The sequence below is a fragment of the Miscanthus floridulus genome, chromosome 13 (genome assembly GCF_019320115.1).
Source record: "Miscanthus floridulus cultivar M001 chromosome 13, ASM1932011v1, whole genome shotgun sequence".
Lineage (NCBI taxonomy): Eukaryota > Viridiplantae > Streptophyta > Magnoliopsida > Poales > Poaceae > Miscanthus > Miscanthus floridulus.
Genome location: NC_089592.1, coordinates 51,832,759 through 51,845,387, shown reverse-complemented (window position 1 = coordinate 51,845,387; position 12,629 = coordinate 51,832,759). Strand labels below are relative to the sequence as shown.

Here is a 12,629-nt window from a genome sequence, read left to right as displayed (position 1 = left end):
GCAATGGATGACCTAGCTTCACCTAGGTAATGTGCTAGAGCACTTTTGCACGTGGGCCGGTGGTGGTGGTGGGGTGTGTGTGTGTGGGGGGGGGGGGGGGGCGCTATATATCTGTGGTAGGTGGCGCAGTTGTCCCACCCCGCTGCACGGGTCTCCACCTCTGTTAGAGCAAGACTAATAATACAGCTAGTCTGCCGGTTGTAAGGATCTTTGCAGCCTTCTCTCAGGCCACCTATATAGTAGTAAGCTCTTCACTGTTAATACATGACCCACTTGTCTGTCTCACAAAGTTTCTCGGTTCTTGTGTCTAAGCCGGCTGGCAAGCTTACAAGTCCGCTTCTCTTCTCTCTCCTCCACCTCAGCATTCAGCCGGCTTACAGCCTTGCTATTATACTTGCTCTTAGAAAGTATGCACTTGATGGGAGATGGATAAGTGGACCTATTCATAGGATTGGCACTGTGCATAGTGCTAGCATATTCAACTCGAATTAGATGCTCCCACTAGAGTTTATTTTGACATGCAGTTAGGTTACTTATCACATGTATTTCATCTCATATGCAAGCTGTCCACCTTAACAATCCACCGTGTTGTTGGCCCATTTGGTAATAGATCCAGCCCACCAAAACGATTGGCAGGTGCCGCCGACACAAGCCACACGTATGTAGAGAGCAGATACGGAATCATAATACGGAGCCACGCGTCAGAGCACTCTTGACAACGAATGGATATGGCTTCCCTGGACGCGAATTCTCCGACGAGTATAGATTTTAATATTTAATATGATTGGAACATAAAATCTAATAGCCTACCCATCTGAAAAATAATGCACATGTAGCATAGCATGAGTCAAAACATCTTAAGTTTGATTAAATAAATGTAACAAAGCATCAATATTTGTGATGTCAAATAAGTGCCATCAAAAGTATATTTACTTAGTGTCATAAATACTAAAATTTAGTCAAACTTAGATAGTTTGATTAGGGATGAAACTTGAATTGTATTTTTTCAGAACCAAGATAAAGAAAGCAAAGTTTATCCTAGATATAAAAAATTAAGTTTATTATAGGTTTACTCAAATGGTAATGCTCTGTTCGGTTGTCCGTCCATCCGGATAGACCCCGCCCTGCGTCGTCCGCTTGTGGAACGGACCCCCGCCCGTGTTGCCCCTGTCCGCATCGTCCGCTTGATTTGTGGCGTCTGCGCGTAATGCGTGCCCTCGCTCGCGCCACGGATCTCGCCCTCCCCCCGCGCCACCCCCGCTCGCGCCACGGATCTCGCCCTCCACCGCGTCGCCCCGGTCCGTACTCGCGCATCCCATTGCGGTCGCGCTCCATCATCCTGCCGCGGCCCCTATTAAGGTCTGTGCCGCTGACCGACGACCTCCGCGCCACTCCGTAGCATCGAGCTCCACGCCGGCATCGAGGTCTGCGTCGACGAGTCTCCATTTTCGTCCAAGTAGATGTTGTGCTTGAAAGCGCATGTTGTAAGCGTCTATTCAAGTGTTTCAGATTTTTTCAGAGATATGTTGCAAGTATTTCATATGGATGTTGCAAAAGATCGAGATGTTGCATATGTTGCAATGGTTGTACATGTATGTTGTAAGCTTTTGTTTCCGATGTTTCATCTGTTTTTTCATACATATGTTGCAATTGTGCTTATCTGGATGTTGCATATGTTTTACACATATGTTTGCAAGTATTTTTATCGGGATATTGCGTATATTTTTTTTGCAATGGTTTGAAGTGTTTTTATAAATGTTTCAGATGTATGTTTTAAGTGTTTTATCTACCTTCAGTCATATGTTGTAAGTGTTGCCTCTGAATGTTTTAAAAGTAGATTGGGTGTTGCATCTCCCTCCTCGCCTTCTCCTACCTCACCTCAGTGTCTCCTCCTCCTCCAGGCGTCGATTGGGCATCCGCCGCCTCCTCCTCCTCTTTTTGATGCTGGCGGCACGGGCCTCATGTGGACACGGGAAATAACGTGGAAAAATGACTGCAGGTGCGGACGCCCGTACGCCCCATCGGTTCGGACGTCCCATTATTCAAATCCTATACTCTTATAAAGCTAAACCCCATTAGAGATTTATCTCAACATGCAAGCTATCCACGTCAACAATCCACGAAACTTGCAATTATCTATATTCTTATAAAGTTAAACCCCATTAGAGATTTATCTCAACATACAAGCTATCCACATCAACAATCCACTAAACTTGCAATTATAGTCAACTAGCACATGTAATTATGATAGTTATCTCTTCGTCTACTCATATGCATTTAGCTGTCCACGTCGATGTGTCAAACCATTCATCAAAATCAATTTAAGATAGCTTCATTCATATGACTATAAATATAAATAGTCTATTTTTTTTTAAATTATCTGAATTTCCACGTCAAAACGCGGGTATTCTCCTAGTTCGTAGAAATATAAGTTTATCCTAACATCTGTCACGATATTTTTCCGCTTTGGCAAGAACGAGAGGAGAGCCCCGCACTGGTGTGCTGCGCCACGTCAGACGTCACGCAAAGCGAACTGGACGGAGGCGTGGCCGCCACTGCTCCTCCCTCGCGCGCAAACTTCCAAACAGCTCCACTTAGCTTTCAGTTTTGGTTCCGTTCCACACACTTCCCATCCCCGCACGCCCACTCCACTCCGCCTCTGATCCCGTGCCGGGTGCCGCCATTTCCCGTGCGCCCACCAACCGCCGCCCCGCCGCCGACGCGATCCCCATCACGCGCCGCCTATGGCGCCCCACCTACTCACCCCACCGGCCCTCACCATTACGGGCGCCGCCGCCCCAGGCCGCCTCGGCGGCGCCGGATCGGCGGACCCGCGAGCGCCCAGGCCACGCGCGCCGTCGCGCACCTTCTTCTGCTCCTCCCCCGGCAGAGCGCGGCGGGGGCTCAGGAGGAGGAAGGGCTTGAGCGTCGCGGCGGCGGCGGCGGAAGGAGCGGAGCCGGGTGGGCCCGCGGGGCCGATGCGGCTCAACGAGTACATGGTCGCTGTGGACCGGCCCCTCGGCGTCCGCTTCGCCCTCGGCGTGGACGGACGCGTCTTCGTCCACTCCCTCAGGAAAGGGGTAAGTGACTAAGCGGGGAACGAGCAATGGGAAGGGAGTCCTTCCCAGGTGGGCGGGGTTTAAGGACCTTCAATTGGCGAGTGACTGACTGACATAGTGACATCCGGTTGCTGCATGTGGTGATGCGTGGCAGGGGAACGCCGAGAAGTCCAGGATCATCATGGTCGGCGACACGCTCAAGAAGGCGGGCGGCGACGGCGAAGGCCTCGTTACCATCAAAGACCTAGGTGACACGGAGTACGGCACCAGTAATGTCGTTATGTTTCACTAATCCAAAGACTAGCGTCTGTATGAAATTTTAGTGAGCCATCCCATCTCTGTTGATTTTGGTCGTGTGTCATATATAAGATTGCTTATTATGATCGGAAGTGGCTTTCCTGGTTATGTTGAGTTTTTTTTACCTCGTCTGTTTGAACTCTGAATATTTTATACCCTGGTCTAGTGAAATTCCTACGTTCAAAATAAGTCTTAAAATAGACTTGTAACTAATAATTTCTGGACTATTCGTCAAGCTTAGTAATTATTCAATGGCTCAAATGAAATGGTTCTTTGTTAGGGTAATAGTTCTTGGCATACAACAGTACTTTGATGCACTGAACAAAGAAGTTTCAGCTCTTTGCTTTCCCAGACATTGAAGTGCACATATACTTAGTAGTGTAGCAGTTGGCGATTTTAAAATGAGCCTTAAACTTCTTAATTGCTTGACAAAGTGTTACCCAATAGTCCAATACCCATTGGAGCACCACCTTCCTCAAAGTTAAGATACCAGCAATCTAGCAGTTCAATGAACACGATTTATTTCCCTTAAAAATTCTAGAACGTCGGATGGAACTACTGCATAGTAATGCTTCATTCATATGTTCTCTTTAACTTGTATCCAGAATTGCGCTGAGGGATAAGTCAGCATGCAGCCTTGTCCTTGAGAGACCATTTGCTCCTTTTCCAATCCATCAGTTGCATCAAAATGAAGATTACCACATTCTATTTAACAGAGGGCGGGCTGCTGTTGCCTCGTGGAATAGTGCTGTTTGGTCCACAAAGCTGAATGGATCGTCTACTGGGGATGGAAAATGTGGTTTTGCCGTATTCTCCCCAAGGTTGCTAAGTTCTCAAGGATGGGCTCTTCTGTCTAACGAGAAAGGTGGATTCAATCAGAGTAGCACTAACCTTGCCAATCGCATAAGTGAGATTGTTGGTTTATATTCTGATGAAGACGATGTCAATGCTGAGTGGGCACATGGTAGCTTTCCTTTGGAGGAGTACATTAAAGCACTAGACCGTGCTAAGGGTGAACTGTACTATAATCATTCACTGGGCATGCAGTATAGTAAGGTACTGGAAGACTGCTTCTGTTAATTTTCTTAGACATGTACATCCATAAAGGGTGTGTCAATACTATGTGTGCTTTCAAGAGCTGAGGACTACTTACCAATATATACCAATAACCATGGCGCTTGTTTTACACAAATATTCGCAGATAACAGAACAAATATTTGTTGGGTCATGTATACAAACAGAGAAAGATGTGAAGATGTTATCAGAAACTATGGTATGTTCCTGACATATGCTGCAAGCTTGTCTGATTAGTGCTTTTTGCTTACATTTGTTGCATTCCATTTATACTTCCATTTACGTTACAATTCAGTTAAGTTTCTGATACTTCAAAAGGCTTCAGGGTATCACTGCTGTTCTGAATTTCCAAAGTGAAAGTGAGCGCATTAACTGGGGAATCAATTCTGAGGCAATCAACAGTTCTTGTCGTGAGAATAACATCTTGATGGTTAACTATCCTATACGGTATGCTGTAATTCCTCTATCTAGAAGATAAACTTTAGAATGTTTGATTCTAGTTCTTCACTATAGTTATATTGAACCAGCTGTAGCTTCCTTATCCTGTGACAAACAACACTAGAATTTATGTAGGTTCGAATTGTCGTTTATTTGTAGAGCGATGTCGGTGATACTTTGGCTATTGTTGTTGTGTACTTGATATTCGGTGTGTACTATTTGTTGTTGTGTGGATTAATGTTCTAAGCGCTTTATGTCTCATTAGGCTGTTATAAGCTCAGCTCATCGTACTTCACCCTAGTAGTTATCTGAACAAAAAGGATCTCTATGAATTGTTGGTGAAATCTTTACTTAGTTTTGCAGACGTCATAGGCTTGCTAACCTTACTATCATCTGATTGTCATTTAACTACTGATGCTGGATGTTTTCAGAGAGGTTGATTCCTTGGACCTAAGAAAGAAGCTTCCTTTCTGTGTTGGTCTTCTGTTGCGTCTTATAAGGAAGAACTACCGTATCTATGTGACTTGTACCACTGGATATGATAGATCATCAGCATGCATGATATCATACTTACACTGGGTTCAAGATACACCTCTCCATATTGCTCACAAGTTCATCACTGGTTTGCACTCTTGTAGACCTGACAGGTAATTATGGTTGAGCAACATTATATTAGTCGTTCTGTTTGATGCTAAATCAAAGAGGACCCTGTTTATTGTGACTGCTGAGAACTAAAAAATTGTTTAATGATGCAGAGCTGCAATTGTTTGGGCAACTTGGGATCTTATTGCTTTAGTTGAAAATGGAAGGCATGATGGTAGTCCCACACATTCAGTATGTTTCGTTTGGAACAGTGGTAGGGAGGTAAGTTCCTTTTATACAAAAATGTTACTGAAGAGTGATTATTTGGCATAGAAAACATTTGTTCAAGTCAGTGTGAGACTTCATGGTATAATCTTGACATTCAATAACTCGAGGGGGTTGACTTGCACCGTTGCACGTGACATTGGCTCCAGGGTGAGGATGTAGAGTTGGTTGGAGATTTTACAAGTAACTGGAAAGACAAAATAAGATGCATCCACAAGGGTGGGTCAAGATATGAGGCTGAAGTTCGCCTTCGGCATGGAAAGTAAGTTGCCACTTGCTTGTTTTCGTGGCTGAGGATATTAAACAGCATCTGTCTATCCCACCATCTTCTGATCTCTTTGCTCCTGATAGTTATCGAGTTAACTGAAACTAACCCCATACTCATTTAGGTACTATTACAAGTTTATAGCTGGGGGCCAGTGGAGGCATTCGACATCATTGCCTACAGAAACAGACGAACATGGGAATGTCAACAATGTGATCAGAGTAGGTGACATTGCTCGCATTCGTCCTGCTCCAAGCCAGCTACACATAAAAGTATGTCAACTCAATCCACTGCCTTCAGTGCCTCGATTGAACTTCCGACCTGTCTACTTCTTGCAATTTAAGCATTCTTTCATGTTTTTGCTGATCAAACCCTATATGAGTTTTTAAGGTAATAATGTGGAAACTTAGTAGAATCTGTAGCTTACTATAGCCAACAATCATGATTGGCATCTATCATGGCAGGACCCAACTGTTGTTAAGGTCATAGAAAGGGCGCTAACAGAGGACGAGCGGTTTTCATTGGCGTTTGCAGCACGCCGCTATGGCATTTGCGATATGCCCAATCAGATTGTCCCCAAAGCAGTAGACGTGTCATCCTTTTCTGAGCGGAACCAGGCGTCATCGAGGGCCAGCAATTTTCTTAGCTACAGAAAACTCATGTAATGTAGAAAACAGAGGGGCCTTCTTACTGTATGTATCCGTTCACACACAACCTGGAACGTCGATAAGTGGCTCAGCAATGAGCACAATGTACACCTCTGTGTAATTCTATGGACTGTATACCTGAAATGAACTCCATTTTAGACTATAGGACACTCTTGAGAATCTGAGGCCTGCTCGCAAATGGCCAGTGAACAAACTCTGCAATCTACTGCTCTCAGGGGATGGGAGAGATGACTACTTTGCCGGTTGCTCTCCCGGTCTCAAGGTAGGAGAAAGCCTCCACAACCTGGGAGAAGGCGAACGGCCCCTCCGGGTCGATGAGCGGCTTCACCTTGCCTGACTCGAGGTACGGGTTGAGCTTCTCCAAGATGGCGCCGTTGGAGGTGACGACGAACCGGAACCCTGGAGGGCTGACGGCGCCGGTGAGGACCACCACGCTGCCGCCTTCCGTCACTACCTTGACAGCCTTGTCACCCTGACCTGAAATGAAACAGTCACGTGTATTTTGTGGTGGCTGCTGGGCATGCATTTGATGATGGTGATCTTATCTTACCGACTGCGTCCAAGACAACATCGTATTTGTCCGGCAGCTCTTCGAAGTTGTCCTTAGTGTAGTCGATGGCGACATCGGCACCCAGGCTCTTGAGCAGCTCGATCTTCTTGGTGCTGGCCGTCGCAGCCACCTTGGACGCGCCGTACACATGCTTCGCTATCTTCATTCCACGTCAAGAGCAGCATTGTGCAAGAAGGTTCAGTTCAGTCTTTACTCTTAGTACGTACCCAACAGTACGTCGAGGTGGAATTCAGACAGCAGCCAGTGTCTGTGCAGTGAAGTTTCAGTGTCTGACACTCCTGATGAGATCTTACCTGGATTGCAAGGGAGCCGACACCGCCGGCGCCACCGAGGACGAGGACGGACTTGCCGGAGGACAGTCCCGCCCTCTCCAGGCCCTCGTTGGCGGTCTGGACGGCGAGCGGCAGGCTGGCGGCCTGCGCGAAGTCGAGGCCCTTGGGCTTGAGCGCCAGCAGCTTCTCCTCGACGGCGGTGTACTCCGCCAGCGAGCCGGACTGCTTCGGCCCCTCCAGCGGCTTCTCGCTGATCATGCCGTACACCTCGTCGCCTTCTTTCAACTTCTTCACCTGGCTGCCCACCTTGACGACCACGCCGGCCACGTCGTACCCCGGCACGGTCTGCAGCAGTGCACAGCATCGATCAGCAAGTTGAGCACTCCCAGAAACAATAAATAATTTGCAAGACGAGCGAGACGAGGATAGCTGATCATCAGACCGGGAGAGGTGAGTCGGTGGCCTGGAACTTGCCGGCCCGCCGCTTGGCATCGACGGGGTTGAGCGCCGCGGCGACGACCTTGACGAGCACCTGGTCCTCGGCCACGGCCGGCACAGCCGCGGCCTCGTTGAGCTTGAGCACGCTGGCGTCCCCGTACGCGTCGTACACCCAGGCCTTCATCACCCCGGGCACCTCCGTCGCCACCGCAGCCGTGGCCGGGGACGAGGACGCGGACGCCGCCACGCACCGCCCCGACCGGCCAGCAGCCTCCGAAGCTGTTCTCCTAGCGGCGGCGGCGGCGCTGCCCCTCGGCGCCGACGACGGGAGGACGAGCTTCACGGGAGCCTGAGGCGGCTGCGGCAGGAATAAGGACGACCTCGAGTAGGAAGTGACCGGGATCGACGAAGAGAAGAACGCCTGCATTCTTTTTTCGATTCGAGCTCTCGTCTCGGAGCAGGATGAACGTTGCTGGTGCTCTTGAGCGCTGCCAGTGCCAGGTGCTGCTGTGTTGTTGTTATCCGTTTGTGGCCGTCGCCCGTCGGGAGTGGCGGGGAGCGCTCGGGGTGACGAAACTTGTGGCTTGGATGGGCGGGCAAGTTGGATCTGGCCAGCGTCGATGGGAAAGTTGGATGAACGTGGACACCGCGCCTGTCCGTTCGTGGACTGGGAAGCAGAGATGGGGCTTTGGATCCGGCCTCATAGCTTCAAAGATAATTTTAGGGGCCATAAGTTGATTAATTTCATTTGGAATTCCACACTTAAAACACTATGGCCCAACTAGCTCAGTGGGTAGCATTAGCGGGCTTAAATATTTTTCTGATGTCATAGGCTATGAATGGTATCAACACTCTATAAAAAATGAGATAAAAGATTTAAAAGTATCATAACAATACATTAAAGTTATTTGCAATGCATCAAATTAAGTAAGTTTGCAAGTGAACCATGATTTTAATTTTATCTATTTTTCACTTCCGAAATATCATACTCGATCTACTTTCAAGTATAGATATGCTTATGGTCCTGTTCGTTTGTCTTATAATCCGTACTTTTCAGCTTGTTTTTTCAGTCGGAACAGTGTTTTTCTCTTACAACAAATCAGCCGGAACAATATTTCGGCTTATTTTTTCAGCGAAGCGAATGGAGCCTATAAGTCAAGAGCAACTTATTAAAAAAAAGGTTATTATGTGACGAATGGATCCACTCATATTACCCATCACTACTGCATAATAGCTTTTCCCAAGCCATCAAATTCGTTTTTCCGAGGCGGGCATCAGTCCGCCCTAGACAAAAAGCCTGTGTTGATCATCATTTTCGCAGGCGGTAATCATCTTTTTCGCAGGCGGTCACTGCGCCCTGTTTGCGAAAATAGATTTAAAAAATAAAAAGGTAGAAGCCCATCGGCGAGCCCATTTTTGGGCCCGCTGGCTCCCAGGACCGCCTCCGCCACTGATTCTGTCCGCACCTCCACCGGATCCACCACCACTCCTCCTCTAGATCTGGCCGTCGAGATCCGCTAGGCGTGCCGCCTCCGTTCAAGCGCCACCAGGAGCAGCGGCTCGACCACCGCCTCTGCGCGCATGGCCGCCTCCACCTCTGCGCAAGCGCCTCCAGGAGCTCCAGCCACCATGCCACTTCAAGCTCCGGTTGCTGTGCCACCGCAAGCATGGGCACGGTCATGGGCCCCAGCCGCCACGCCGCCACTATAGAGCCGCTGGGAGGCGAGCCCTCGGGAGGAGCGCCGCTTGGAGGGGAGCCGCTGGGAAGGGCGCCGCCGAGTGGGGCACCACTAGGAAGGGAGGGGCACCGCTAGGAGGGGAGGGACACGCTGAGTGGGGCTCCACTAGGAGGGAGGGGCTAGGAGAGAGGCACAGCTGGAGTTTAGAAATGGGAGGGGCACAACTGAGACAGGGGTAGGGCTAGAATAGTGGACTAGGGTTTCTCCTAGGTATATATATATTCCTAGTCAATATCGGGCTCATATGGGCTTCCCCAACAGGCAGTGGGCTCAGCCACATTAACACAGGCGAGCCTTTTAAGAGGTCCACCTCCGAAAATGGCCTCCATTTTTGGAGTTAGATATCTTAAAAGGCCTGCTTTCGTAAATCTGTTTTAGAAGGCGGTAATTTTTTGACTGTCTCCATAAATCCATTTTAGGAGGCGGGCAATTTTTGACTGCCTCGTAAGTAAAATGTCTGCCTCCGAAAATCCTCAGCTTTTTTAGGAGACGGTTGGATTTTTTTGACCGCCTCCATTAATGATTAGGCACTGTCTCGTGAAATCATTTAGGTAGTAGTGCATTGTGTCACTAGGTTTCAACTCTATCCATCCATTTTAGACTTTTGAGTACAGACCTTGTGACTCATTGGCCTTACTTTTGTGGGTGGAGTCAATTACTCGGTCATCGTGGCTCATTCCCATCTTTGGGGCTTAGCAAGATAAAATTAGGGAAGAGTGGTAGTTTTTCTATGAAATCTACTTATAATGCTTTGACTTCCAATGAAGATGGGTCTGCATTTAAGCATAGCTGGAAAAGGGAAAATCCTAGCCAAATTAAAGATCTTTTTGTGGCTAGTTGCGAATAATGCCATCTCAATTGAAGATAATATGCTCAAGAGAAACTGGAAGGGAAGTCCCTCCTATTATTTCTATGATCAAGATGAGAATGCAAAACACTTGTTGTTCTCTTGTTGCATAGCCAAGGTAGTTTGGACTACTATTGTTGTTTGCTTAGGGGCTTCCGATATTCCTAAGTCTTCAATTCAGTGTTGGAGATAGTGCGAGAAGTGGCTTCCTAATGGGAAAACGTTCTATGCAATGGGAATCGCTACTATCCACTAGGCAACTTGGAAAACTGGAAACAAAACCTGGCCAACTTTGGAGATCACCACAAACAGAGTGGCTTATACACAAAAACATATCCAAATAGAGTCCGAAGTGGTGAAAGATCATAACATCACAACTTTGGAGATCACCACACATACACATGAGAAGGAGAAATGCCAATACCACTCAAAATAGGTCCCAAATAGCAGACTGCAGCCTGGCCCATGCTGCATGGCTAGTAGAGAGGCCACCCACCAAAGCTAAGTCCTATCCGGCCTATTACTCTACATTGTACCTGAACATGGGGGTTGGCCTCTCTACTAGCCTTTTGTGCATCCAGACCTCGTGACTCGTTGACCTTACTTTTGTGGGTCAAGTCAATTACTTTTGTGGCTTTTGCAACATTTTTGGTTGGGACTTAGCAAGGAGTCTGCCCTATACTTGGATCAAGCCATCGGAGGTTTGTTCTCTCATAAGGACACGACAGAAGGAAGAGAAATTTTAAACCACTTTCTTGAAATCTCTTCCTATGCCGACAATCTTAGTAAACACCTCAATGGTATCATAAAAATAGCGAAAACTTCAATAGCTGAGCCAGAACCCATAGATTCTTCTGCTGAGCCCTCTCTCGAACCATCGGTTAACCCACAACTTCTGGAGGACGAAGAAATTCAACCTTCGGTGTTGCCGTTTGAATTAGAGGAAGATATTTTTGAAGACTTTGGAAACACCTATAATTGTATCGAAAGAGGCCTTCTTACCCTCACCCGAAATTGATCCCTTGGAAAAATCTTTTTGGGATACAACGATGAGGACTTAACTTCAATTCTTAGTGACGAATGGTTGAGGGAAATGGAGGTTTCTCCCAAGGTGTTTCAATTTTGTACACCTTCCTCAACTATTTCATTAGCTAATAAATCTTTTCACTAGGAAGCCCTCTATAACCCCACTTTTGGCTTAAACATCATGTCAACCCTAGTTATGGCTACACACTTTCCAATTGAACCCTTTGTACCATTTGGACTTTTCTTCAAGTGTCTCTCTGTACTTCTTTTAGAATGCAAGGGTGTTCTTTGCGAAAACTCTATCTAACTCGATGGTGTTGGGGTGATCCTTGATTTTCATATTTTTGAAGTCCCTGACTTCCATATCATGATTGGACATCCCATTGAGAAACTTCTTGCCAAATCTTGTTCTAATGGGAACCTCAATATGCATGTGGGGGAGAAATCCATTGCAAATCCTGATCCCACGATCATGGAATTCAGTGGCTAAAAAGCCTCCGATCTGTGACCCAATGGATCTCATGACGAGTACATCCTTTGACACTCCTAAGTCAATACTAGCGCAAGGCGCTCCACTTTCTATCGAAGAGGAGGACGAAGAAGAAGTATTTGATCTTCCACCAACCCAACCACCATCACGACCTCCTATCGAGTTTAAACCCCTACCTTCGGGCCTTCGCTATGCTTTTTCTCAATGGAAACAAAGTGACTCCTGTGATAGTTAGTGACAAGTTAACAGAGGAGGAACTTGAAAAGCTTATCGCTATTCTTGAAAAGCATTGTTCTATTCTGGGCTACTCGATCCAAGACCTTTAGAGAATTAGTCCCACGCTTTTTACTCATTGCATCCCTATAGATTCATCTTGTTCACCATCTTGGGAGCCCCAATGAAGGCTTAATAATGCGATGAGGGAAATTGTAAAGAAAAAGGTCTTGAAAACCCTTCAAGCTGGGAATTATCTATCCCATTGAAGGGACCGTGACGCCTAAGAGGGGGGGGGGTGAATTAGGCAACTTAAAAATCTAATCCTTAAAACTATGGCCTCTTTTTCTAACTCTAGCAAAACC

At 47.1% G+C, this 12,629-nt stretch overlaps 1 protein-coding gene and 1 pseudogene across 1 annotated transcript; one reads left to right on the top strand and one right to left on the bottom strand.

The window, feature by feature from the left end:
* Positions 1-2,607: 2,607 nt before the first annotated feature.
* Positions 2,608-6,829, top strand: LOC136500514 (phosphoglucan phosphatase LSF1, chloroplastic-like; annotated as a pseudogene).
* On the bottom strand, positions 6,668-8,529 carry LOC136500515 (2-methylene-furan-3-one reductase-like). Its single transcript, XM_066495885.1, has 4 exons — positions 7,954-8,529; positions 7,533-7,856; positions 7,219-7,378; positions 6,668-7,145 (listed from the first exon to the last, which is right to left on the bottom strand). Exons 1-4 carry the CDS (start codon positions 8,374-8,376, stop codon positions 6,880-6,882), a joined length of 1,173 nt encoding a protein of 390 aa, XP_066351982.1. The 5' UTR covers positions 8,377-8,529; the 3' UTR covers positions 6,668-6,879.
* Between the last annotated feature and the right edge of the window lie 4,100 nt (positions 8,530-12,629).